This window comes from Paralichthys olivaceus, chromosome 14, assembly GCF_024713975.1.
Source record: "Paralichthys olivaceus isolate ysfri-2021 chromosome 14, ASM2471397v2, whole genome shotgun sequence".
In the NCBI taxonomy this organism is placed as follows: domain Eukaryota; kingdom Metazoa; phylum Chordata; class Actinopteri; order Pleuronectiformes; family Paralichthyidae; genus Paralichthys; species Paralichthys olivaceus.
Genome location: NC_091106.1, coordinates 11,996,941 through 12,023,002, shown reverse-complemented (window position 1 = coordinate 12,023,002; position 26,062 = coordinate 11,996,941). Strand labels below are relative to the sequence as shown.

Below are 26,062 nucleotides of genomic sequence, written 5' to 3'. Positions count from 1 at the left end.
AACAAAAATACACATACAGAGCAGTTTATGCCAAACACTAACACTACAGAAATAAGTGTTTACCTTCACAATGAAACATCAAATACCTTATTTTTGACCTCCTCAACTTTACAGGCATTTGAGTCGGCAGACGACTGAGGAGACGCTCTGTGACTGTCTGTCCCCTCGCCCTCTTCCTCTGAGATCTCCTCCTTGATGCTATCCAGTCTGTGTCGCCGCTCCTCCTGACAGTCCCCCCCAAGGGCGCTGTTTAGCGTCTCCATCACTTCCTGCAGCATTGACAGGTCCTGGCTTGAGGAAACAGTCTTGAGAACCTGCAGTAGCTGCAGCTGGATATTTGGAGCGTCCGACTGTTCCATCGTCTCTGGAACTTTCTCATCTTCAAGCATCAATTCTGGATTTTCTTGCTCTTTGTTGTTCAATCTAAGGGTGTTTTCTTTCTGCAGATCCACGTGAAACCCTGATCGACTCTCCTCTTTAAGTCCATTTGGTTTGTTTCTGTCATTAAAATCCCCTTCATCTAAAGGTTGTTGATTATTCTGGACTACAGCGCCAACAAGGCTTTCAGACGCTTGATGTCGCAACTTTTGCAAATCACTGACATTTGCCTTCGTAATATTTTCCTCCTGGTCATCCACATGTGTCCTCACATCATTACAACACACAGCTGAAGAAGCAACAGCACACATGTTGATGCCATTTGGCAGGAAATCAGTGACTGTCTGTGGATTTTCAGAAGCATACACATCTAATCTATCTCTCTGCGGTAGAATTACAGATCCTAACTCTTCTCTCATTCCAGTTTCAGACTTTTCGGAGCTGATGTCTACAGATAAAGAAGGTGGACTTAAGCAGCACAAATTTCCATCAACCTGTGCATCTTCTGTCTTGTGTCCTGATACAGAGATTTGATCAGAGTGGCTGAAAATGTCCTCATGTTGCCTCTCTGGGGAAAACCTCTCCGACTGTAAATCAGTGTCACCTGCACCACACAAATCTTTATTGGTCAGTTCTGTTTCAGGAGACTCTCGACTGGTTGTTGGAGCGTGATTCACTGAATTTTCTGTATTGTGGCTTCTATAATCGCTTGCAATTGATGCAGATTTTTCACTGGAAACAACTGGTAGCTTAGCAGAGGAGTTCTGTTGTGGATCATTTTGAGAGATTCTGGGCTCAGATCCAATGCTAAAATCACTTTCAGAATGAAGTGCTGCTTGCTGAGGTAATGTAATCGCACTGCCATCTTCCGTACTGTGCTTGTCATAGTTACAATCGCCCCTGGAAACGGAGGTAATTGCACTTTCAACCAAATCCCCGGGTGATGAGTAATCTATGCTTGGAACTGGCACAGTGTCTAAAGGTGACTGAACAGCACTTATGTCATTCTCTGATCTGGATAAGACATTACGACATGATGAGGACTCGTCTAAGTCACCCTGTTTACTAATCTCAATATCCAATGAGGGTTTGTATCCAGTAATTAAAACATCATTATGAATGGTTGAGCTGTCAGGTTTACAGGAGAGATAAGTCTGGCTTTCTGGATCAGTGCTGCTGTTAGAAGATCTGTCACTCAGAGTAGATGGATGCGACTGGGTATTCAGAGCAGCATTTTCTATCACAACACTGGATTCATCAGCACTGTCTGTCAGCTGGCTATTGATGAATCCCTGTGAGACAGTGTCTTCAGCTAGAACAGGCAGTTTGTCTGCTTGATGAACACACTCTGCAGTAACCGGACTCCACGAGGAGGGTGAGTTCACCCGAGGCTCGTGACCAAGAACAGAGCAAGGTGAGTAATGCAGATAATTACTCATCCCTTCTAAATTTCCTCCTGTCACACAATCTAATGCACTCTCTTCATCACCCTCTTCCTCTGAGAAATCACGCACCGTGGCTGCAAACGTCCTTTCAGTTGACCACTGAGTGTTTTCAGCCTCATTTGTGTTAATTAAACCCAGATTCCGATCAATGGATTGGCTGCAGTTTTCCTCTGGGTAAATGCCAGCTTTGGGATCTAAGTTAAGGCTCTTAACAGCATCAGTAACTAATCTGGGCTGGAAAGACTCACTGACACTAATGGTGCAATCTGACCCTAAAAGGCTCTGTTCTTCCATTGTAGGAAGACCGATATTTGAGGATATGGACCCATCTGATAGTATCTGTTTAAAAAAAGACATTGAGCCCTCATCATCATTTCCTACAACTTCATCTGACTTTACATCAAGCACTTTCAGTGCCGTCTCATCAACTACGCCCTTATTGAGAGCCGCCTCCACATCATAAAATCTCCCAGAGGTGACATCTAAAGCACCCACTTCCTCCGCTTGTGCTTTTAATACTTGAATGGTATTGTCTCGCTCATATTCACCCTCCATGAAGTCCTCAGACCATAACAACTCAGCTGGGTTGGTATCAATAGTTCTTGATTCACTGCACAGTGACTCAGCATCATTGTGTTCTGAAATCTGAGAGCACAGTTTTACTGAAGGCTCAGAGTCACACATCCTGGATAGTGAGCCAACAACTGGGATTTCTGCTGTGATTGACATCTCTATAGAAGTTGGAATATCAAGACCTTCACTGACAGCACCTCCAACATCAATCTGTAAACTACTTCCACAAAGTCTCTCAGCAATTTCTCCTGACTCAGTCCACTTTGTGTTTTTCTGAAACAAGGTTTTCTCTACTATGTCAGGGTCTGCAGTATCAGAAGAATCCTTGACTGAGGAAACTAAATCATGAGGATCAAATGTTTGTGGTGTTGTTTCATTGAATGCAATCCTCTGATTGCAGGGGAAAAGAAAATCATGAGGATCAAATATGTGTTGAGTTTTTTCATCAAAGCTAATCCTCCCATCAGCTGATGAAGAAAAATCACGAGGATCAATTGTATGTTGCATTTCTTCAACAGATGCAACCCTCCCATCAGCTGAGGAAAGAAAATCATGAGGATCAAACATCTGTTGAGTTTTTTCATCAAAGCTAATCCTCCCATCAGCTGAGGAAGAAAAACCACTGGGATCAATTGCATGTTGTGTTTTTTCAACAAATTCAAACCTCCCATCAGCTGAGGAAGAAAAATCACAAGTATCGTGTGTTTTTTCATCAAAGCTTATCCTCCCATCATCTAAGGAAACATAATCATGAGGATCAAATGTGTGTTGTGTTTTTCCATCAAAGCTAATCCTCTCATCAGCTGATGAAGAAAAATCACGAGGATCAAACATCTGTTGAGTTTTTTCATCAAAGCTAATCCTCCCATCAATTAAGGAAACATAATCATGAGGATCAAATGTGTGTTGTGTTTTTACATCAAAGCTAATCCTCTCATCAGCTGATGAAGAAAAATCACGTGGGTCGAATGATTGTTGCGTTTTTTCATCAAAGCTAATCCTCCCATCAGCTGAGGAAACAAAATCATGAGGATCAAACATCTTTTGAGTTTTTTCATCAAAGCTAATCCTCCCATCAGCTGAGGAAACAAAATCATGAGGATCAAACATCTGTTGAGTTTTTTCATCAAAGCTAATCCTCCCATCAGCTGAGGAAGAAAAGTCATGAGGTTCAATTGCATGTTGTGTTTTTTCAACAAATGCAATCCTCCCATCAGCTGAGGAAGAAAAATCACGAATAATGTGTGTTTTTTCATCAAAGTTTATTCTCCCATCATCTGAGGAAACATAATCATGAGGATCAAATGTGTGTTGTGTTTTTCCATCAAAGCTAATCCTCTCATCAGCTGAGGAAGAAAAATCCTGATGTTTAAACATGTGTTGAGTTGTTTCATCAAAGCTTATCCTCCCTTCTGCTGAGTAAGAAAAATCATGAGGATCAAATACGTGTTGAGTTTTTTCATCAAAGCTAATCCTCCCATCAGCTGAGGAAACAAAATCATGAGGATCAAACATGTGTTGACTTTTTTCATCAAAGCTAATCCTCCCATCAGCTGAGGAAGAAAAGTCATGAGGTTCAATTGCATGTTGTGTTTTTTCAACAAATGCAATCCTCCCATCAGCTGAGGAAGAAAAATCACGAGTAACGTGTGTTTTTTCATCAAAGCTTATTCTCCCATCATCTGAGGAAACATAATCATGAGGATCAAATGTGTGTTGTGTTTTTCCATCAAAGCTAATCCTCTCATCAGCTGAGGAAGAAAAATCCTGATGTTTAAACATGTGTTGAGTTGTTTCATCAAAGCTTATCCTCCCTTCTGCTGAGTAAGAAAAATCATGAGGATCAAATACGTGTTGAGTTTTTTCATCAAAGCTAATCCTCCCATCAGCTGAGGAAACAAAATCATGAGGATCAAACATGTGTTGACTTTGTTCATCAAAGCTAATCCTCTCATCAGCTGAGGAAGACAAATCATGGGGATCAAATATGTGTTGAGTTTTTTCATTAAAGCTAATCCTCCCTTCAGCGGAGGAAGAAAGATCATGAGGATCAAACCTGTGTTGAGTTTCTTCATCAAAGCTAATCCTTCCTTCAGCGGTGGAAGAAAAATCATGATCAAATATGTGTTGAGTTTCTTCATCAAAGCTAATCCTCCCTTCCCCAGAGAAAACCAAATCACAAGGATCAAATATGTGTTGAGTTTTTTCATAAAAGCTAATCCTCCCATCCCCAGAGGACACAAAATCATGAGAATCAAATGATTGTTGTGTTTTTTCAATGACTGCAATCCTGCCATCATCGTAGGAGGTAAAATCATGAGGATCAAACATGTGTTGAGTTTTTTCATCAAAGCTAATCCTCCCTTCAGCTGAGTAAGAGACATCATGACGATCAAACATGTGTTGAGTTTTTTCATCAAAGATAATCCTCCCATTTCCTAAGGTAACAAAATTATGAGGATCAAAAGTGTGATGTATGTTTTCATTGAGGGTTATCCTCCCATCGCCACAGGAAACAAAATCATGAGGATCAAATGGGTGTTGTGTTTTTTCAGTGAAGGTGATCCTCCCATCACCAGAGGAAAAAAAAGAATGAGGATCACATGTATGTTTTGTATTTTCATCATAGATAATCCTCACATCGCTCGAGGAAACAAAATCACAAGGATCCTCCTCGGTTTCATGTATGAGAAGTGGTGTATCTAGCTGACTTGAAAGATCACCAACATTTACAGTCAGAGAAGTCAAATTATTCTCAGCGTTCTCACAAAATATCAAATCTTTGAGGAACATTTTGACCGTTTGACTCAGCTGTCTATCAACTATTAGGACCCTCTGTCCTGTCTTTGGATCAATGAAACTGTTCATCATTAGGTAGGAGATAAATAACTGCCGTGCCTCTGTGGGACTAGGAATGTTGTCAACTTCTATGCACTCTGCTGCACGGTAGCATCCATCAACTGTGAGTTTCTTGTACATGAGCCAAGACGAAAACTTTTCATAGAGGTGATCAACATCAGGAAACACATCTGGGATCTCTATAGATTTTAAAACATCTGCTGTATAACTGTCAGTCAAACCATTCTGAACAGCGGAGGGGATGTCAACTATCTCTGAATTTTCTGGAATGTAAAAAGCTGCAATCTTTTGCCGGTTACTAAACAGACTGCTAGTAAACTCAGGGGTGGTGATTTGTTCATGACAATGGATTGAGGTGGACACAGTTTGAATTTCCCCAGAGTGAGGCAACACAAGTCCCATAAACTGCTGCTGATTTCCGAGCACAACCAGTGAGCTGCTGGAGCTCATCAAATCACACTGGACTGCTGCATCTACCTTTAGCCTGTCGCTGTTTGGGAGGTTCCCAATATTTCTAACTTCACTTGCACCCAACAGTGTTGACCTAGTCTCTTGATTGCTTAAACCATCACGATCAGACCTCAGAGTGTTAATATTCCTCTCTTGTGTCAATGACTTATTTCCGCTGAGGCACTTTAATATCAGTCTGTTGACCTCGTAAGGTTCAACCTCCGGCTCAGACACATTTTCTGCACTGTTAAGATTTATCATTTCCTGACTGGTCTTTTGTCTCTGAAGAATCTTTACATAAACAGAAGCAGGTATTAACCCAGACTGAAGCGCCCCCTCCAGGGTTAGTGTATCACCTGTATAGCACACCTTCATTTCATCACTGACTTGTCTGACCTCTATCATCTTGATGACCAGGTCTTCACATGTGGTTCCTTCTCTAGCTGCTGCTACGTCATAGAGGGAGACAGAGGTGACATGTGAACTCTGTATGCACTTATTTGCATCATTCAGCTCTGACGAGTGGTTCGGTGTGGATTTGTAAACGTAATCTGGTCTGAGAGCATCACAGGTCATGAGCTGGGCCTCTGGGAGAGTGCTCCAAGACATATGATCAGTCGGCGAACTCATGGTTCCAGTCAAAACTCCACCAAACCCATCACTTGGTTTAAAATCCTGCAGAAAATGAGAATATCACAAATCACTGAACTGGATATAACGACAAACTGTGTTCTTATTTACAATTTAAATTTTCAAAAGCAAAACAAAATATATACTCACCACGGCACAAATGCAGGCATGTTAAAAGATCATGTGCACAAGTGCAAGACTGCATCAGGGTTGCAACAGGAGAGGGACGAATAACACACTGAAAGCTAACATGCATTCTGGACACACGGCATCTTGCAAAAAGAGGGTCTGTTAGTCACATCAAATACTGTTTTGTTATGCACCATATATATTGTCCTGCAGAAGAGAAGTCAGGCACATTCATTGTAGTGAAGTGTCAGACCAAAGCCAGGCAACTAAGCATGTTTACAGCATATTCAGATTCTCTGTGTTTTCTGTCCCTAATGATCCAGTGAAGGAGAAGGAAGTGGGTGATGCAAAAGTCAACATCTCACACTTCTCTCACAGAGGGAAGGAAAAAGGTTAGTCGTGCAACTGAACATCAGGTGGCACTGTTTTCAAACACATAAGACACAAATGTACTCTACAGCCCAGTGCCCAACCTCTTCTGCAGAGGTCGTCTGATCTGAACACTGTTGGGAGAGTTCACTGTACGCCTGGTTGAGTGACTTCAGCTGCTCCTGGGCCTTCTCTCGCTCCTCTTCCGTCATTCTGTGGGACAAACAAAGAGTGAGGTTCGGAGTTTCGACAGCGGACAAAGTCTTCAGAATGTCCATCACGGTAGCTTTGCTTACTTGTCACTGTGTTTGTTCAGCATCATTTGTGTGGCCCTCAACGCTTCTGCAATCTGTTCCTTCTTAGTGACCATTTCCTCGACTGACACCTTGAACATCAGACCACATATCAATAATTTATATGCAATCTTATATGCAATCTTTAAATTGTTACTATACAATGCAGTAGTCCCCAATATGACACACAAACCTACATACACAAGTATTATTTTAACAGTATTGTTATTTTAGAAGACTGAATAATCAAATTATTAAATAAAAGTATACTTAATAGTCCAGTGATAAGATGAGATACAAAGCTGTGTAATATACAATAACACATTTGACCTACCTAAAACTATTTTTTTAATTCAGAACATGAAAATATTGGACCTGATTCAACACTGTGATCATATTTGCCTCAATTGTTTGATATCACAAAAAATAGTTAATATATATTTAATGATTTCAATTCATACACTGGCCACAGAGATGCAGACCAACATAACTTGTAAGATGTGAATCAAGCCACTGCTCTAACGCAAACAATTTGGCAAGTGACCATACTACACATATAATATCGATACTCATTAAATTGATTTATCTACTCTCTTTCCTATTCTATTACATAAGATCTATAGAAAAATATAAAACTATCAATTTAAATATCGCTCAGAATCACCAAACTGCTTTTCAGCAGTACTCTTATCATTATCATAATGCTATTATGAAATACTGATATTGTGATAAACTGTACAAAAATAGGAAAATTGTAAGTCAGCTTTGGGTGTTGTGTTTATTGTATGGACACTAAATGTGTTCTTAGATACACGGGGCCAAAGGTTTTAACTGTACTTTAATATATCCATAACCTGCAAGGTTATGATTTAAATATTCATCAGTGAAGTTGTTGTGAAACATGATTGCTTGTGCAACTTATTCATTTGGTTCTACTGAATCATTTGGAGGTGACTGAAATACACATACGTCACAAAATCCAAAATATAAACCATGCATCTGTGAGACAAGTAAACAGGGGATATAATAAATGAATTGAAACCACTATCTGCTGTATATTGTTAAATATATGGATTGAATGACTTAGAAAGTGGACTATATTTTTATTAGAAATCATACACTTTAACAGCAAACTTATATCATTTTCATTTGAAAAATACTCTTTATCACTGAAGAAAAGTATTCTTTAATAAACAACAAATATGGATTAGAAAGTTAAAACAGAGCCCACCCAAAAAATGAAAAACAATACTCCTTGTTTACCTGGGGATTATTAGAAGCATCTGTGTTGGCATTGCTATCTTTCACAGCATTCCCATCATTGCTCAGGGTCTGTTTAGTCCAGTGCAATAGTTTGCTAACTTTATCACCATGCTCTCTCTTCTCTTCATCAACAGATCTCTATAATCAGAACAGATGGGTTTTCATTGTTACCTCTTACAAAAAAAACAAGACACACTCATTGTGGGAACACTAGAAGGGAGGGGCCCCGCCAAACTACATTCATAATTAGACTTAAACCAAATCTCAAGAACCATTGTCAGTTGCATCAAACATGGAATTGAAATACATGTGCAAACCATAAAAGAGAATTCAACAGTTAGTCATTGCCAGTTAAGGTCATTGTCAAACACAAAGCCAAAGAGAATCCTATTTGTATTATTTGATTTCTTGTTATGGACTGACATACAATTTTACCAATGTTTATTGCTTAATACGCCCAAGTATAAAGAAATGTTGAGTTGGCTACAAAACCAAGAACTTTTGAAGCCTCCAACAACCTCAGCCCTGTATGGCAGTCACAGACGCTTCTTTCAAGAGCCTCTCTGAACGTGATTCTTCTCTTGGTCTTTGGACAGGTGAGGCTCTTGTTGTGGAACTTCTCATCTTTGAGTTCAAGGGCATAACCTTTGTCAACAAGGCCGCTCTGCATGATTTCCTCAAGCGAGACTCTGTCGTGAGTGTCAGGATTTATCAGTCCTCCAGTCAGGAGCTGAAACTCGATACAGCGAGAACCGACATCCTTAGGGAAGAGATTTTCCTGAACAGCCTGGGTAATGGACACAGTCTTTGCAGTATTGGGGTGAACGATGCCATTAAATGCCTGCTCACACTGCTGGAGCTGTTGTTTCAGTGCCTCGTCTAAAAGACCTCTTTTGAGAGCGTCAGAGACTGTAAATTTCTCCCCAGAAGAGGGGTCGCAAATACCTCCAGTGCAAGCCTGGGCCTCCAACAGCCTTAAGGCAGTGGTTCTATCTGTAAAGCCCTGTTGAAAACCCTGGAGAACAGACAGCCTCTTCTTGCGGGTGACATCCCAGAGACCAGCGATGGGGCTGTTAACATCCTCCACCACAACCATTCTAGAAAATATCAGGTCTGCAATCTCATAGATACTAAGAAGCCCACTGCGATAGGCATCAAGCTCAGACGATTGAAGAAACCTCTGACTCAGAGCAGACTCTAGACAAAGTTGTCTGCCACTTTTGACATCAGTGATAATGTGACGTGAACTTTCGTTGGCATCATCAATGGACTTTTCTTGCCATTCACTTTCCTGCTGTGACAGCAACAGATACGTCCTCTTGTCGATGTGTTTGCCCTTGAATGCTTCGTACGCTGACATTTCAATTCCACAACTGCTGCTGACGACAGACAGTCTATGAGTACTCCTGGGAGAAGTGTCTGTTAGATGTCTCTCACCAAATGGAAAGAGAAACACACAACCGTCAATGTCGTAAAGGCATGTCTTGAGTATTTCGGAGTAGTATGCTTTCTGTCCAGTGTCAGGGTTGTGGAAACCTTTAGGGTTACTGACTGGATCATACAGACTCTGTAAAGTCTCCTTGTTCAATAGACCCTGATCAACAGCAACGCTAACTGGCACCCTGACACCAATATCTGGGTTGATCAGTCCTCCGGTGGAAACCTGGACCTCTAGGATCTTCTTGCCTTTGTACCTATCAAGAATCCTTTCCTCCATTGCCTGGAACACAGACAACTTTTTGCCAGCATGGATGTAGCCACTAACAGCTTTCTCAGCCTGTATCAATTTATCTTTCAAGCCCGTCTCTAAAATACCTTTCTCCATAGCTTCAACAACTGAGTGTGTTTGTCCTGTAACCAGATCAGTAAGGCTTCCTGTTGCAGCCTGAGCCTCAAGAAACTCAAGTGCATAAGTCTTTGCTAGGAAGCCCTTCTCAGCAGCTTCGAGGAAGGATATCTTTTTCTTACTTGATTCCACATAAACTCCAGCAATGGCAGTCGGTTTACCGACGTATGGAGCAAGCAATGCTTCCATCTCCTCGCTTGTGATGAGACCCCTCTCCATCTTATGCAAAACCTCTTCATCAAGAAGCTTAAATTTGATCAGGTTTTGAATACTTATGCTGCCTTTGAGTTCTGGAAGCTTTTTGGAAGTTGAATATTTCATGCTCAGTTGTCCACCACTGTCTGTTGTGCTTTCCTCTGAAATGTTCACAGTTTCGCCAGACTGCTTTAACTGATATGTTCTTGTCCTAATGGTGCGATTACTTTCTTTTGGTCGTTGCTCTGTTAGTCCGCACAGGGCCATGTATCCTTGTGTTGTAACAGTAATGTTTTCACCAGGCTTGATTTGGCCCTTAGACGTCACATTTTGCAAATATTTTTGTTGGATTTGGCTTTGAATGACTTCGGGCTCGTCTTGTTTGATTTGTTTGAATCCTTCAACACTGTTTTCTTTCTCCGTTGTCATCTGTAGATGTGATATTGAAAGAACTTTTAAGTAACATTGACTACAGTTCACTGTTACAATATCAACTGTGATACAAGTGCTTAGTTAGATAGTAAAATGTATTAGATTAAAATACAGTATATTTGTTAAATAATACAAAGTATTTTTTTTTGTTTAACTAACTTCATCCATACCTCTGAGGGAACTTTCTGCATCACTGTCACTCCTGTTTTCATGGAAGCAGGCGAGTCGTCTCTCAAACTCTGATGACTAGTTTCACTGACATCCTGTTTATTCATCTTCTGGTTTTCTGACTTTATCAGAAGAGTTCTCTCTTCATTTTCCTTCAGTGTTAGTTTCCACTCATCGTCTGTTAAGAGCTGCTTAAACTTAGCCGATTCTTTAGACTCTTCATTGCAAAGGCTTTGTAAGGTGCCTATTTTTTTGTTTAGTATAATTCTGTCCTCCTCAAGTTGGCTTATATTTGCCTGTAACAAGTCTTGGGTGAGCTTTGTTCTGTCCTGCTGCAGTTTGTTCATTTTGAGCTGCAGTTGCAGCTGTTGGTCCGGTTGTTGCTTTGACTCCACTGTAGTTTGATGCACTGTTTCTATCTGTGTCACGTCTTGTCTGAAATACTTGTTGAGCATTTCTGCTAATTCTGACTGATGCTTCGATTTCTCGTTGTCATTTGAGATGTCGGACTGCAGCAAAATGAGCTTTTTCTCTATTTCAGTCTGCACTAGCAACAACTGCCTCTCATAGCCCTCTTTTTGAAGCTCTAGTTTATTCTTTAACTCACCTAACATTTTCTTGCACTTCTGCAGCTGTTCCTCCATCTGCTGGGACCTCAGCTGAAGGACAGAGTTTTCTGTCTGCTTTTGCTCAGCTTCTGTTGTGGTGCTTTTAAGTTTTTCATTCAGCTTCTTGATTTCAGATGCCAATGAAATGTTTTTCTCTTGTGCCTCAGCTTTATCCCTGTGAAGGATTGAATTCTCATGCTGAAGATTTGATCGAGATTTGTCAGAACTAGAAATGTCTTCTTTCTGAAACTCACTCTCAAGTTGCAATATTTTGGATTCTTTGACCTGTCGCTCTTTTGCCTCTTTAGCCAGTTCATCTTTAGTTTGCTGAAGGGCAGAGCTTACCTCTGAAAGTTTAACATTCAAGATCTCCACTTTCCTTTCGGCAGCTTTCTTATCGTTCTGAAGAGCAAATATCTCCTGCTTTAGATTTCCTGTTATTTTCTCTGAGCTGCTGTGTTTTTGTTTGAAAAGCTCATTTTCTAATGCCATGGCTTTATCGAAATGTTTTTTATTCTCTGCAGATTTTCTTTCCAGCTCTGTATTGTTTTGCTTTATCATCTTGTTCAAATTGTTAATTTCAGCTTCTTGCCTGTGGAGTTTTTCATTTACTAAATTCACGTCAGCAATCAGTGAGTTACGCTCTGTTTTCAGACTCATTATTTCTTTCTCATAATTGGCAATATCTGGATTGACTGTTTTTGTTTTCTGCTGCAATTCATTCATTTTCCTTAACTCTTCGCTGTTATCCTGTAGCTTCATTTGAAGCTCGTAAGATGTCTGTGATTTCTTATTTAGCTCCTCCTCAATAATTTTCACCTGCGATTTGGTTCCCTCCACCTGAGACTTAAAGATTCTAATTTGCTGATCCTTGCTGTCGATTTCCACTGTCGCCTGATTGAGTTTAGCTTTCATGTTCCTCAGATTATTTTCAATCTCTGTATTGATCTGTTTTAACTCCTTTACTTTTGTTTGCAGCTGAGAAGCAACTAATTCATTTTGTTGAAGATCTGCTTCAAGGTTTTTACATTTGAGTTTGGACGCCTGCTCAGATTTCCTCATTAAGCTGTTTTCCTCCTTAGCAGTTTGAAGTTGCTGTTTCCAGCTCTCTATCTCGTTCTTTAAAGACTTTATCTTTTGCTCAGAATGGGATCTCTCTTTTTCCAGAGACTCAGTTTGGATCTGAAGAGCTCTAATATCACTCGCAGAGGAGACATTTGACCTCGTCAGCTCCTTGCATTTAAACTTAAGCTGATCTATTAGGGCCTGCTTGGAAGCTAGTTCCTCTTCTAAATTGTTAATCCTAAAATTATTCTCATGCTCCGTGGAGCTTTTCTTTTGCAGTTCTCCCTGGGCGACCTTCAGCTGCTCTTTGAGGCCTTCTACTTCTGTGCTTTGGAAGTAAGAGTTTTGTTCCAGTGAGGACTTTGCTCTTTGGAGGGATTTGATTTCCTCTTGAAGTTCATTGATGGATCGCCTCGTGTTCAGTATCTCCTGCTGGAGATCAGCTGTTTTCTGCCTCATGTTGACCCTCTCAGTTTCCACATCCATCTGAAGTCTCTTCACTCTGTTATTGCTGTCATCCATCAGTGTCTTATAACTTTGTGCTTTCTCCTCAGCCATTTCTGCTCTTTTCTGGACCAGGGCTAGTTCCTCTAGTTTCTGCTGCAGGATGTCTACCATCACGCTCCCATTTTCTCTACCTGTAGATGACTCTAGCTCACTGTCCACTGTTGACTGAGTGTGAAAAGCCAAAGGCTGCCGAGCCACATCGTTAACTTTAGCCTGGACTCGACTTTGCAGCTCTTCCTCAGCAGCTTCCTCCATTTCTTTTTTTCTCTGAAGTTTGGGGCTCAGCTTCTTAAGATTTTGGCCATTTTTTAACACGTCGTCTAGTTTACTCTGAGCCAAGGAACACTTGGCCTCTGACTGCTCAATTAACAGTTTGGTGTGAATCAACTCCTGCTCGCTGGCAGCTCTGTCTTTGAATGCTATTTCTAGTTTGGTGCGATACTGATGAATGTCATGCTCAAGTTGTGATTTCTGAAAGTTTAGCTCGTCAATAGTCTTCTGTCGTGTCTCTACTTCTCCCTCCAGCTTTTGCAGCTGTACTTGTCTCTCAGTGAGCAAAGCCTCCTGTTCCTGGATTCGTCGCTTAAGTTGATTACTCTCTACTTCTCCTGCTGCTTTTTGGAGCTCCACGCACTCCGTCCTTTTCGCACTCTGTGCTCGTTCAAAAGCTTTTTTGTTCTATAATACAAAAAATAAGTCATCCACTGCTTCATTTTTGATTAGGAATCATACAACAAATTGTCAGGAATATTTTACCTTTACCCGAGTGTTGCCAGTGCTTTGAGCAGTCGCTCCAGGAATTTGTAATTTTAAGACAGCATGACTTTAGTTTTGTTAGCCAGATATACTTTTACATTTAAAAAAACTTGATGTATTTAACTTTATATAAATAGCACTTTGAAACTCCTGGAGAGGCTGTATTTTCCCACAGAAAGTCCAACAAGCGAAAGACTTTCTGTCAAAGTGTAAAAAAGCAGTCTCCTCCCAGCGAGTCACCATCAGCAGCAATAAGGACACACATGCATCACTTATCCACATTCTGTTTGCTTCATTTGTGCAATGAAGCAAATTATCTTCACTCATAATGAGCTGACTGTTTATATTCAGAGATGCAACCCGCAGAAGAAGTCAAGAAGTCAAGAAGCGTAAGGAGGAAAACAAATTGTTGTGTTTTTGTCTGTTTCGACTTCTGTATGTGTGTATCTCTATGAGGTATTAAACATGTTGATAAAAACAGGACATTTAGGAACAATGCAAAGAAAAGAAGGTAAAGCTAAACTGGCATTACACATTTAAGCAGCCACGAAGCCCCAGTCTACAGTGTGCTGCACAAGCAACTGCAGATCCAAAAAGTATGAAGCTCTCACCTCCTCGTCTTCAGTTCTCTTCAGTGTTTCACTCGCAAACTTCACATACTGTGTCATCAGAGTCACAAGAGCTGTGTAGCGGGTTCGGAGATCCATGAACTGTGAGAAGTAAAGACAGTATGTTAGTATGTTAATGAGCGCTTACTGCACATGGATCACAAATATCCGGTTCGACTTGTGTAAAATCAGAGTCACCTCCTGCTGAATGGCATCAGAAGAGCTCTGCATCCTCCGCTTCTTGAGAGGAGATTTGTGTTGGGAGTCGACCATCGCTCTGAATGTCATCAGCTGAAGTTCATAATCCTAAAAATAAAATTGTGTGCAAGGTTACAAGGTTGTTTTTTATCCTAAAATATTGCCTTTTAGTTTAGATTATTTCATTGTCCACCCTCATCAGAACAGACACATTTATTTATCAGAACAATCTTGAAGAAATTACCAAACAACCACAAAGTGATCATACAGGATCTGCAGGTTAAGGTGCAGATTAAACCAATAATAATTTAAATGGGTTGAAAGGAGTTATAATACATTAATTTACCTTAATGTTAGATGAGTATTGCTCTGAGTATTTCTGACACTCATCAATTCTGCTCTGTTTTTGCTCAATTTCAGCAACAAGCACCTGAAGAAGACAAATATATTTTTAAATATATATATGTATACATCTGTACTGTTTTAATATTGGTTTCGGGACGTTTATTCTTCTTCTACCTTCTGCTTGTTTAAGAACTCAGCCAGTGCCTTGCTATCTTCAGGTTTGTTTTCTTGAGCCTGTAGCTGTGCTGCTTCCATTTCACTGACCCACTCATCAAGATTACTGTACGAGTCTCTGTAGTGTTTCAGAGATTTGTTGACTCCGTCCAGGTCCCGAAGCCTGAGAATTAACAAATAATCATCGTGAGAAATAATTTAAGAATGAAAAATATATATTGCAAGCATCTCAAAAATCTCCAACCTGCTGTCAATCTGTGAGTGGATGTTCTGCCATCTCTCACTCAGCTGATCAGCTTTTTCTTTGTGCCAGTCCAGGTCAAAGTCTCGCTCGTTGTGGGCCTTAAACATGCGGTCACTGATCACTCGTGCTTTCTGCAGCTCATCCTCCATGTCATGGAACACCTCCTGTTTCTCATCGATCTCTGTCCTCCATTGCTACGTTCAGAGGGGGAAACGATCAATTCAAAAACTGAAAACATTCTTATTATAGGTGAAATATTTAATATTAACAAGTGTAATCACCTTCAGTGTTGAAATGACAGTCTCAATGGACTTGACATCAGGGTTCATGGCATCTTCTTCATAGAGTTTGGATTCGTAGGCTTTAACCAGCACCTCTGCACCCTGGCTGTGCTTCACCACCAAGCTTACTGTTTTCAGTCTGTGAACAAGAAGGAACTTGTTTTCAATTCAGCTACAAAATGGCGGTGAAATTACTTCGGGGCAATAATAAAGGGAAGTCTTACTTGTCCATATAAATGGAGGACATGGAGTACACTTGGCTCATGTTCTGAATGAGGACGGTGAGCTCAGAGGAAAGTGTTGGCGCAGACGGAGAACCTGCAGCCTGTCTGAGGAAGAGCTCGCATTTCTCCTTCATGACATCAAGGTCGTCCTTTAGTTTATTCAGCTCCGCCGTTTTCCTCTGGAGAATGGTGATTAGAAAAGCATGAATGAGAAAACAACACCTGGAAATTCTTTAACTTGCAAAATGATGATTGATGCTCAGATATGTACCTCGTGCTCTGTGATGCGCTGGAGACTCTGCTCCAGGTCGTCCCTCTCCAGTGGCGTGCGGATTTTCCTGATGAGGTGTTCTTCGTGGGCCTCCAGATGCATGCGGAAGTTGCGGATTTCAGAGATGTAATTGTTGTACACCGACTCTTCGTGTTCCTCTGTTACAGAAATTAATGTTTATGTAAGAATACAAACATCAGAACATAAAATATGTCTGCAATTATAACAGTAAAACTGGAAATGTATTTCTTTTTGAAAACTGCTCATGTAAATGTTTGCCTCCTGAAAATCACAACTATTTTAATTGCCTATATCCTGCATACAAGCTCACACATTAACTGACAGTAACCTAACTTCTCCTCTAGGTGGCGTCATTATCACCATATAAGGCCAAGTAAGCCCTGTTGCAATGAGTCATTGTCACTTTCTACATTGCCAAAGATGAAGTCATACAAACACGAGGAAAATGGACTTCATAAGATGAGAACATTCAAAAATGGGGTAGGGGCTCAGATGTAATTGATCATATCTCTGTTTTCCTACAAATCTCTATATAACATCACAACATAACAGGAATGGTATTCTGTATTTCATTTCTATAGGTAGTGAAATCTACTTGAAACCCATTACCAACTTCCAAGTGTTTGCTTTACCCAACACTCTCTTTAGAAAAAACACATAATTCTTAAAGGTATTGACTAAGGCTTAAAGGCTCAAAGAGCTGTGTTTCCCTGGCAGCGTTGTGCTCAATATGCATCAGCAGCTCGTAGTTGAGAGGCACAGGGAGGAGATCAGAGCCTTGCCTCTCTCTGCAGATCGGAGCAGTTCCTGGTAGTACTCCTTGCAGGCGGCGACGTCTCTCTCTAGCTGGGCGCAGTCTGCCACCGTGAAAACCTCGGACTCGTCGCTGTCTTCCAGGAACTCGTCGAAGTGTGACTGCAGGTTGCTCAAGACCTGCTGATGCTCACCTGGTAGCATGGTCTTAATCTGGGTCAGTCCGAGAGACAAAAGTGGAAATAAGACACAACTAAGTTGCATTTCTCTTGAAATGATGAAAAAAAAAATGTGACTGATTATCATAAAAGATGATGATTTAAACGTTGGAGTTAAGAGAATAAGTTAAACAAACCGAGGCCACGTTCCAGTTGCGGATGGCTCTTACATCAGACATGAGATAATGCCAAGACACCACACTCTTCATGTTGATGTGGGAGTGGTGCCACAGCGCCAGGACATTCTGGTATAACTGCTCAGTTCTGCAGGAAATGCAAAAACAGCATGAGTAATCTCTCATCAGCAGAACATTCGACTCATGAGTTCACTTTGCCTTTAACATCTCACCTTGTTGCCATATCGACAGCCTCTCTGTTGGGCGGAGGCACAGTGAAACAAACAGAGGGCACCATGGCCTCATTCCCTGCTGGGTTGATAACTTTCCACTTGGCCCGGTGAGAGTTGTTGGCCAACACACACTCGTCATCTTTGTAAATGGTGATCTGAAAGAGTTGTGATACAGACACAGCTTAGATTTTTTTTAAGAAACTTTCAAATTAGCAGAAATTAAATGCAGCGTAGTACTGTACCTCTATTTGACGGTAATCACAGATGGCTTTCACGGAGATGGAGGATCTTACGGGGCTCTCGGGGTTCCTGGGTCTGAGCTGCACGATGTTTTTGGCCCTGCCCACTAAACCGGCTACGGTGCTGCGGTACTGAAGGAGCTGCTCTTTCTCATCCTACAAACACACAATATTGACACAGTGCGTTTCTTTCCTTTATTTACCCCATGCTGCACACACACACTTCATCTCTTTCATCAGTTTACCATGGACTCCTGAATGACGTCCTCCAGTCTGTGCAGGCTGCTTGTCCGATCACAGCTGTACTTCCTTTGAATGGCATCTTGCAGGTTCTTAAGGTAGTCTATGGACTCTTTGGCATCACTGAAATACTGCACAGAAATAATGACAAATTAGCCGTGTTAACTGAATGCATTTCTGCAAAAAAAAAAATAAGACCACAGCAGCTCACCTCAAAATAAACAGCATTCTCCTTGAGATGCTGCTCTACACACGAGCAGAGCTGTAGGATCCAGCTCCACTGTGTCTGCATGGCAGCTCTGTACGCCTGGAAGAAAACCAACACAGACATGAGTCCAGGTGTAATAGCTGGAAAATTACGAGCTGAAACAGGACTTTGCAATCTTTTAATCACAGTGGCGGCTGTACGCAGGGTGGAGACACTGTACCTGGTCCAAAACTTAGAATCTAATTGTCGTACTGACCACAGAGAGACATCAAACAGCGGCTTACCTCAATAGTTATCTTAGCTGGGTGGTTCTTGAACATTAGGCGTTCTGCCTTATCCTGCACCGACTTGATCACCTCCTCCTTTTCATCCAGCTCTCTCATCAGGTCCTGTACAAAGACAATAAACTGAGTCTCCAACCTATCACACATTATCATGACCTGCCTGCACTGCTCAGTATGAAGTTAATCATTCAGGCTACAATGCACAGACAAATCCCTTTCACTAACAAGACTGTGCACAGCTCTGACGAAGCTTAGCAGCTACGACCAACTCAGCTGTCTGAACAGGTCCTGGTTGTTCTGTCTGCATGGAGGATTTCACAGATTACAGTTAATTAAAAGACTCTTTAATTAAAATACACATCAGAGGACTCACGGCATGGTAGTCTCTTTTCTTGGAGATGTTGCCGTTGCGATCGCTCCAGTCAAAGGCCACCTCCTCTTCCTCCTTCTCATTCAGCCAGATGAGCTCCTGAGTGGCCTGCGACACGAAGTCGAGCAGGTTCTCCAGGTGGCTTTGCCGTTCTCTCGAACAGCTCTGAAACAAACACGCCATATGTTCAGACTACAAACAGCACATAAATCTTTGCATTTATATAGCACTGCAGGTTTTTAGATGATGTAGAGCTCAGTGGATAACTTACCAATAGCCTCTCATACTGGTTTTCTAGTTTGTTCAATTTCTCTGAATAGCTTAGCTTCAGGGGAAGAGTCATCTGAATCTGAGAAAAGAAAAATATTTTTTGTTTCTTTTAGTTTCCTCTGAAGGAACTGATTTAATTCAGAAAGCAGAGAAACTAAATCAACATTGAGATTATTTTTCAGATAAGATAAGATAAGATCGACTTTATTCATCCCACACTGGGGAAATTTCAACATTAGGATAGAGACAAATAAAAATATAGAAATTAAATAAAAATTTAAAAAATAAGAATAAAAATATACATATATAGCCTATACATATATATATATAAAGAAAAATGTAAATAACAATTTATAATAGATCATAGATTATGTTGTCATCCACATTTTTACTATTATTTCTACTTAAATTATAAGACAGAGGCAGAATCCTTACTTCACTCAGTTTGGCATCTTTAAGACTCATTTGAAATTCTTCAATGGCTCTGTGTACACTTTTGTGGTTCTCTAAATGCGTTTCCACACTTGGCAAATCAGATCCCCACTCGGAATGGTCCAGCTGCACCTTTAAAAAGAAAAAAAAAAAAGACAAGAAAAATCAATTACCCAGTGTCTTAGTTAAAGTGTGCTAACAGTACATTAATTGAAAACTGTTGCAGATCACTCACCTGCATCTCTTCTACCCAGATCAGGAGGTCCTGAACATATTTCATGTTGACCTCCTCTTCTGTCATGTTGGGGTCGGCCAGTGAGGACTTCAGTAAAGGCTTGCGGATCTGCATGTGTTTCAAATGCCTGAGGCTGCCAGGATCCATGCCACCACCGCCGCCACTCCCCATGTAGCTCTGGACTGAAGGAGTTTGCAAGCCGGGGGTCAAGGACGGGGTCAGGCACGGTGTAAGGCTAGAGGTGAACGTGGACCCGGGAGTACCTAACCCCCCCGGGGTGAGTGCAGGAGTAAGGGATGGTGTCAGGTTTGTGCCGATATTCTGAGAGAAGCCAGAGTTCAGGCTTTGCGTGATGCCCGAGATCATCATTTTGGTTTGCTCTGTCGTCAGGGTGCGGCCTTTGCTGTACACCGACGAACACTCGGCTCTCAGGGTTAGGAGGTCGTCCCGGAGTTTTGAAACCCTGTATAGAATAAGGATAGATGATATGAGTCGTCCTAATATTTAAGAAGTTTCTGTGTGTTATTATACAAGGGGATCTACTTTGTACCTCTGGACTAGTTGATCTGCAAAGGGGAATTTGCCGTCCAGGAGAAGTTGGATGTCCACCACTTGTTGTCGGAGGATATTCTCACACTCTAACAAGTAGCCAGCGATCTCCGCTTCATGTAGGAACTGGATTCCAGACTCAAGACGTTTTGCATCCTAAAAAAATAAAGTGGACTCAGTATTTTGTCATGATTTACATATAAATTCAAACAGAGCTTGCAAAAAACTTACAGACTGTAGGGCTGCTTGTGCCAATGCCAGTTTGTCCTCTCCGTTAATGCAGTCCCGCTGGACCTTGTTGGCCATCTGCTGTAACATCTCCAGCCTGAAAAAAACAAAATGATGAATGAATTTCAATAAAAAACTAAAAACGCTTCGCTAAAGTCACTGCAAACCTCACCTGGATCCATAGGTGATGTTGTTATTGAGAAAAAATGTGCTGTTAATTTGTAAAGGTTCAGCGTAGACACTGTCATTGGAGCCATAGCTGGTGAAGCTGCTGTTGCTATTGGACGAGATTCCGCTGAAATAGGCCATCTTACTTCACATGTTAACCAGGCAATTGCTGTGTCTCATCCGTACGGAGCTCAGCCTCGTCCCCAGTTTTTTAACACGAGCACTCGCAACTGACGGAGCAACTTTCAACTTTCTCATATTTATAGCGTCGCAGCCAGGTGAGCGGCATGTGAAACGAATCCCACCCTGAAATAAAATGCCGCCCTAAGGGGGGTAAAATCCGAACAGCAGGTTGAGACAGAGCTTCACCTGCAGAAGAACTGAGATTGTATTAAACTGCTGTAATTGCTGTTTTTGCCAGTTTTCACCACACCCGATATTAATATATTAAACCTGCTATGTTTCTAGACTGTGAAGGCAGGAGAGGAGAGGCAAAGTATTGTTAACAGAGAATTTCCAAATCCATCAGACAACATTTGAGTTTCCTTGGAAATAAGATCTACTCTGTAAACAAACACTGATGGAAACAGAAAACCAAGTTCAAACACTTGACTGAGCTTGCCATTAAAAAGCCATCATGGTATTAAATATCAGAAAACATCTTAACTGAAGCATGCTACGACATAAAATGCCAGCTATTCATGTTTCTGTGTTGTTAAAGTAACTCGAAAATACATGAATCATGATTTCATCCCTGAGCTGCAGAACATAAAAACACCTCTTAAAATGATTAGCTATTTCATCATTAGAGATTTATTTGATTCCCGTCGAATCCAGTTTTGCAAATCATCCCCGACAACAGCGGAAAATAATTCAAACTTATCATAAACAGAGTGTGATCTTTGGCTGCAGTAAATCCAGAAACACCTCATAAAAATGTTGATATAACCCACATCATAGAGCGCAAGCGGTTCAGCGAGGGGCTTTCTGCTTTAATAAGGAAATTCACTCTGTGACATTAACACTCCAGCAGCTGGGTTAACCAGAGACATTGTTGAACCTGCAATATGACACCTGAGCACGCAGCCTCAGAGAGTGTTACGCTGACTCATGTAGCAGCCTCGCTATTGCTTTGCTATCTACATATAAAACACCAGCTTTAGTTCTAATAAAATAGTGTCAGTTAAATAGTGACTCTTAGAAGACAAGTAACCGTAACAGGAGGATGGAGGGGACTAATAATTGTAATTTATCTGTAACTGTCCAATATGCAGTCCCTCAGTTGAGCCTCCGTCTGAAACAGGCAATATTTGCTCAGGCCTCCTGAAAGGCCCACTTTCTTCTCATGAAGGGGGGGCACGTCTAACAATTGTGAGCATCACATTCTATCAGTGTGAAGTAAAGTAAAGTAACTAATAACGAAAACTGAGTCACAGAACACAACATTAGACATTGCTAATCTCCCTAGGCCAGAGGAATGTTTGGTTGACCTGCACCAATCATTCTCTGTAAGCTGGAGTAAATGAAATGCTTATAAACTCTTTTCAAACATGAACTCTGGAAAATACCTGTTCACACTTTGAATTACATCACCAGGCCAGATACAGTGTTAATATGCTCAGTGACTGTGCATACCTCTCCACCTCAGGCCTCAGGCTCTTCTCCCTTTCCAGCATGGCAACAATCAGTTTACCCCATTCCTTCTCCACATCGTTGGGGTGATGACCCAGGGGGAGCTGGATGCGTCCAAACTCGATCCACATCTGGCAGAAGCACCACAAACACAAATTATAACAGCGTGTAAGAAGACACAGAATCAAAGCAAACAAGCTCTGCCGTTTTTCATTTGCATACCTCGAGCATTGTGTAGAGGTTTTTGATTTTTGTCTTGTCGTTCTCTTTCAGTGGGATTTCGTGTTCTTTAAACTGCAGATACTGTGTGTAAAGTGCCTGTGAAAGAAAGCAGAGGTGACACTGAAAATGCAGCATTTGAATAAACATGAACAAGGATAAATCTCCATACTCTTGTCTTTAATTCTTACTGCAAAGAAGTGCCTTTACTGTCTATTGACATCCTGCAGCAAATGGATGCTGCTGCTGCTCTCTCATATCACTCAATATCACTTCAAGTCTCAGTTACAGCAGATATACTGTATATGTGGGCAACGATCCTTCGCCTCTCTCTCACATTATATGCCGGTTCTAAATGAACACTAAATTCCAGCTTGTAGTTCAAGTTATTAAAATGAAATCTAGACTAGAAATCTACAGAGTGATGTTTGTGTGCAGTGGTGTGATACCTTGAGTTCCGCAGGGTTGTTGGGGAATGATCTGTCTGACATTATGGCCACATTGTGTTTGATCCACTGGCTGAGGTATTTGATCATGTTCTGGTACTCCACCCACTTGATGTCCACATCCTGTTCGGGGCAAAAGCATCAACATCATCAATAAAGGTTTTCAGCACTTTCACTTTGAGGGTAGAGTTACCTGTGGGCCTGACGCCAATCGACTTACATTAGGGCCAATTCCATCCACACCGTCGGGTACTTTGGGGAAGGCGTCATACAGCGTGGAGACATACGTGATGACTGACTTCTCATCGGGGGTCTGAACATCCATGTCTGAGGAAGGAAGTAAAAACCAAAAAGGTCACAAATGCAACACATGAGCCATACTCAGAGAAATGACTCCTCAATTCTGATTTGGAGGTGTCAAATAAGGGTTCGCAGAATTTTCAGAGCCAAATCGGACATGACAGTGTGTGTATGAGTCTTACCCTCTGGGTCCAGCAGTCTGGCAACCCCCAGTTGTTCAGCTGTACAAAACGCGTGCTCTAAATTTGAGCGGTTGGTTTGTGTCGACACACGACTCATGTCGACCAGGTCTGGTCTGCAACACAAAGAGACAAATAGAGAAAAAAAGAATTGTAAGGCCATCCGACATCAGTGTATAGAGCCAATAACACCATTATCTTTTTATTCCATTCAATTCACCAGCAAATATTCTACTTATATTACCTGTATTTATGAATAATGGCGTTAAACAGCCTCCCATCCCTCCATGAGGTTGTGAAGTTGTCACATCGCACACCTACGTAGCCGTCCGTTATCTGCTTGGACCAGAGCAGCAGCCTTTCCTTGGCTGTCATGTCCTCAGACTCCCCTGTCACATGGATCTCCGAGATCTGGCCCAGATAGAAAAGGAAGAAGGTGTTCTGAAAATGTACCGACGGTGAAGGAGCATAGTGCACGGACAAAGGGACTCTAACCTACAAACCTGTAAAGAACTACTCTGATATTAAGATTATTCGAGAGTTGTAACATAAAGAAATGTAACACCACCACACAAACAAGCACAAACTCAACATTTTCCCATTAATAATGACATATATCTATTGTGTTCAATATTTGATAAGAATCAGAGGATACTTATCGAATGCATGAACAGCCCTGTCCATACCTGACACATGGAAAATGTTGGCAGAGCAGAGATTGGAGATAGAGCTATGTAATAAATCACCTAATAGCTTTACAGTTTATGAACCAGATGAGTAGAGTAGAACGGTGTAAAACAAACAGTGCAACCTAAAACAGGTCGAGTTCCAGTTTTCCTGGCAGATTGAGATAATCTATGAAATCTTAGCAACACACTCTTTAAACATTGATTTAAGGCCTATTTCCCTGTAATACACACCAACAACCAGAAATAAGTCTGTTTGCTTTATGATAGATCTTAAGAAGTTTGATTATTTTCATTACTGAATTTACTTTTTTTTCTGATTTAATCAAAAAAGTAAAATAGGTTCATCAGGTATGACAAAGAAAAGAAGCAAATCTGAGGAAGTGAAATCAACAACGATTTGGCATTTTTTCCAAATCTATCAACTCAATTTATCGACTAGTCTTCAGAGATCTATAACACACAGCTCAGACACAAAAAACACCACAATGAAGAAAACACACAATGAAAAAATCCTTCCACATGCTTCCATTATAACACACAAAGACTGAAACATTGCCATAGTCCAGTTAAGAGCAGTAATGACAGTTTAAATGATCTTAAGCCAAAAACACAGCATTGACTTATTCCTTTCAGCCCAACTGGATCCAGAACATAGCAACTCAGGGGGTAACTCAGACTTCCTTAACAAGGGATGGAGTGGACAGGCCAGGACCGTCTCAACCTTCCTACAGCGCACCGAGTATAAAAGAGCTGAACCTAAATAAATACATTTCCTGCTTAGTCTGGACAGACTGAGGTTTCCAAACTTCCCCACAATTTGAAAAGATACAACAGATTCTAAATAATCAATAAGACATAAGACATACGGATAGATCTGATAAAATACAAACAAAAGTTTAATTAGATTTAATGCACAGTTTCCTGTTAATTCACTGCCTAAATATATTTGTACTCATCACCCTGATGATTTTAGAATATGTATTAAATCCGCAATCATGTCTTCTGAGAAACATCAACACTTTTTTAGAATGTGTTGCAAACAAAGTCTGGCAGCCATTCATGCACAAAATGTAAAGAATAATATCAAACATAACCTGCATTACTGAGATCGCTATTCACCCATTCATCTTTCCATCATCTATGCTTTTCTTTGAGGATCATGTGGGGGAGCTGGAGCCAAACCCAGCTGATGTTTTTGACCCGTATATCTCAGGGTCGACACACAGAAACAATCAACCATATTCACACCGATGGGAAACTATCCTAACCACAATCTGCATGTGTTTGGACTGTGGAAGGAAGCCAGAGTATAGAAGACCCACGGACACAGACACAGGGAGAACAAGCAAACTCCACACAGAGAGTCTCTAACAAGAAACAGGCAGCAGTGCTAACCACCTCACCACCTCCCTGCCCTGATTCATATAATCATTAACACATTAATATTAATATTGTAATAGCATAACCAATACAAGCCATTTGTGTTCTGAATGTACTCAACAACACCAAAACCAAATTGACAGATCTTACAGTAAGTTACTGTGTTTGTCAATTATTACTTAAGTAAAATTAAAATACCTTATTCTTCACCAGACACTTTTACTTCATATATATATATGTATATGGTCAAATACTGAAGTCAACATGTTATTGATATTTTTAGTTAAATATCTATTAACAACATTCTACAGGGGTAAATATATTTTGTGTGATCACACAGAA

General features: G+C 40.9%; 1 protein-coding gene across 23 annotated transcripts in view; it reads right to left on the bottom strand.

Annotated features, from left to right (window-relative positions):
* The window catches only part of dst (dystonin), a 102,208-nt gene that overhangs the window by 44,693 nt on the left and 31,453 nt on the right, over positions 1-26,062 (bottom strand). For 21 of the 23 annotated variants that reach the window (XM_069539185.1, XM_069539191.1, XM_069539193.1 and 18 more), the window contains 31 exons: positions 23,896-24,062; positions 23,655-23,767; positions 23,393-23,499; positions 23,176-23,295; positions 22,730-22,825; positions 22,511-22,638; positions 20,711-20,804; positions 20,481-20,635; positions 19,931-20,393; positions 19,699-19,827; positions 19,265-19,342; positions 18,997-19,158; positions 18,624-18,728; positions 18,343-18,438; positions 18,137-18,262; positions 17,895-18,047; positions 17,653-17,807; positions 17,441-17,567; positions 17,115-17,298; positions 16,312-16,469; positions 16,041-16,219; positions 15,817-15,955; positions 15,536-15,729; positions 15,292-15,454; positions 15,119-15,202; positions 14,773-14,880; positions 14,578-14,676; positions 8,390-8,527; positions 7,130-7,218; positions 6,938-7,046; positions 87-6,380 (listed from right to left, as the gene is read on the bottom strand). In XM_069539185.1, the coding sequence (XP_069395286.1) occupies positions 87-6,380; positions 6,938-7,046; positions 7,130-7,218; positions 8,390-8,527; positions 14,578-14,676; positions 14,773-14,880; positions 15,119-15,202; positions 15,292-15,454; positions 15,536-15,729; positions 15,817-15,955; positions 16,041-16,219; positions 16,312-16,469; positions 17,115-17,298; positions 17,441-17,567; positions 17,653-17,807; positions 17,895-18,047; positions 18,137-18,262; positions 18,343-18,438; positions 18,624-18,728; positions 18,997-19,158; positions 19,265-19,342; positions 19,699-19,827; positions 19,931-20,393; positions 20,481-20,635; positions 20,711-20,804; positions 22,511-22,638; positions 22,730-22,825; positions 23,176-23,295; positions 23,393-23,499; positions 23,655-23,767; positions 23,896-24,062 (10,512 nt within the window). Of the gene's footprint in view, positions 1-86; positions 6,381-6,937; positions 7,047-7,129; positions 7,219-8,389; positions 8,528-14,577; positions 14,677-14,772; positions 14,881-15,118; positions 15,203-15,291; positions 15,455-15,535; positions 15,730-15,816; positions 15,956-16,040; positions 16,220-16,311; positions 16,470-17,114; positions 17,299-17,440; positions 17,568-17,652; positions 17,808-17,894; positions 18,048-18,136; positions 18,263-18,342; positions 18,439-18,623; positions 18,729-18,996; positions 19,159-19,264; positions 19,343-19,698; positions 19,828-19,930; positions 20,394-20,480; positions 20,636-20,710; positions 20,805-20,879; positions 21,128-22,510; positions 22,639-22,729; positions 22,826-23,175; positions 23,296-23,392; positions 23,500-23,654; positions 23,768-23,895; positions 24,063-26,062 lie in introns of those variants that run through there. The other 2 variants (XM_069539203.1, XM_069539202.1) reach the window with 2 other exon arrangements.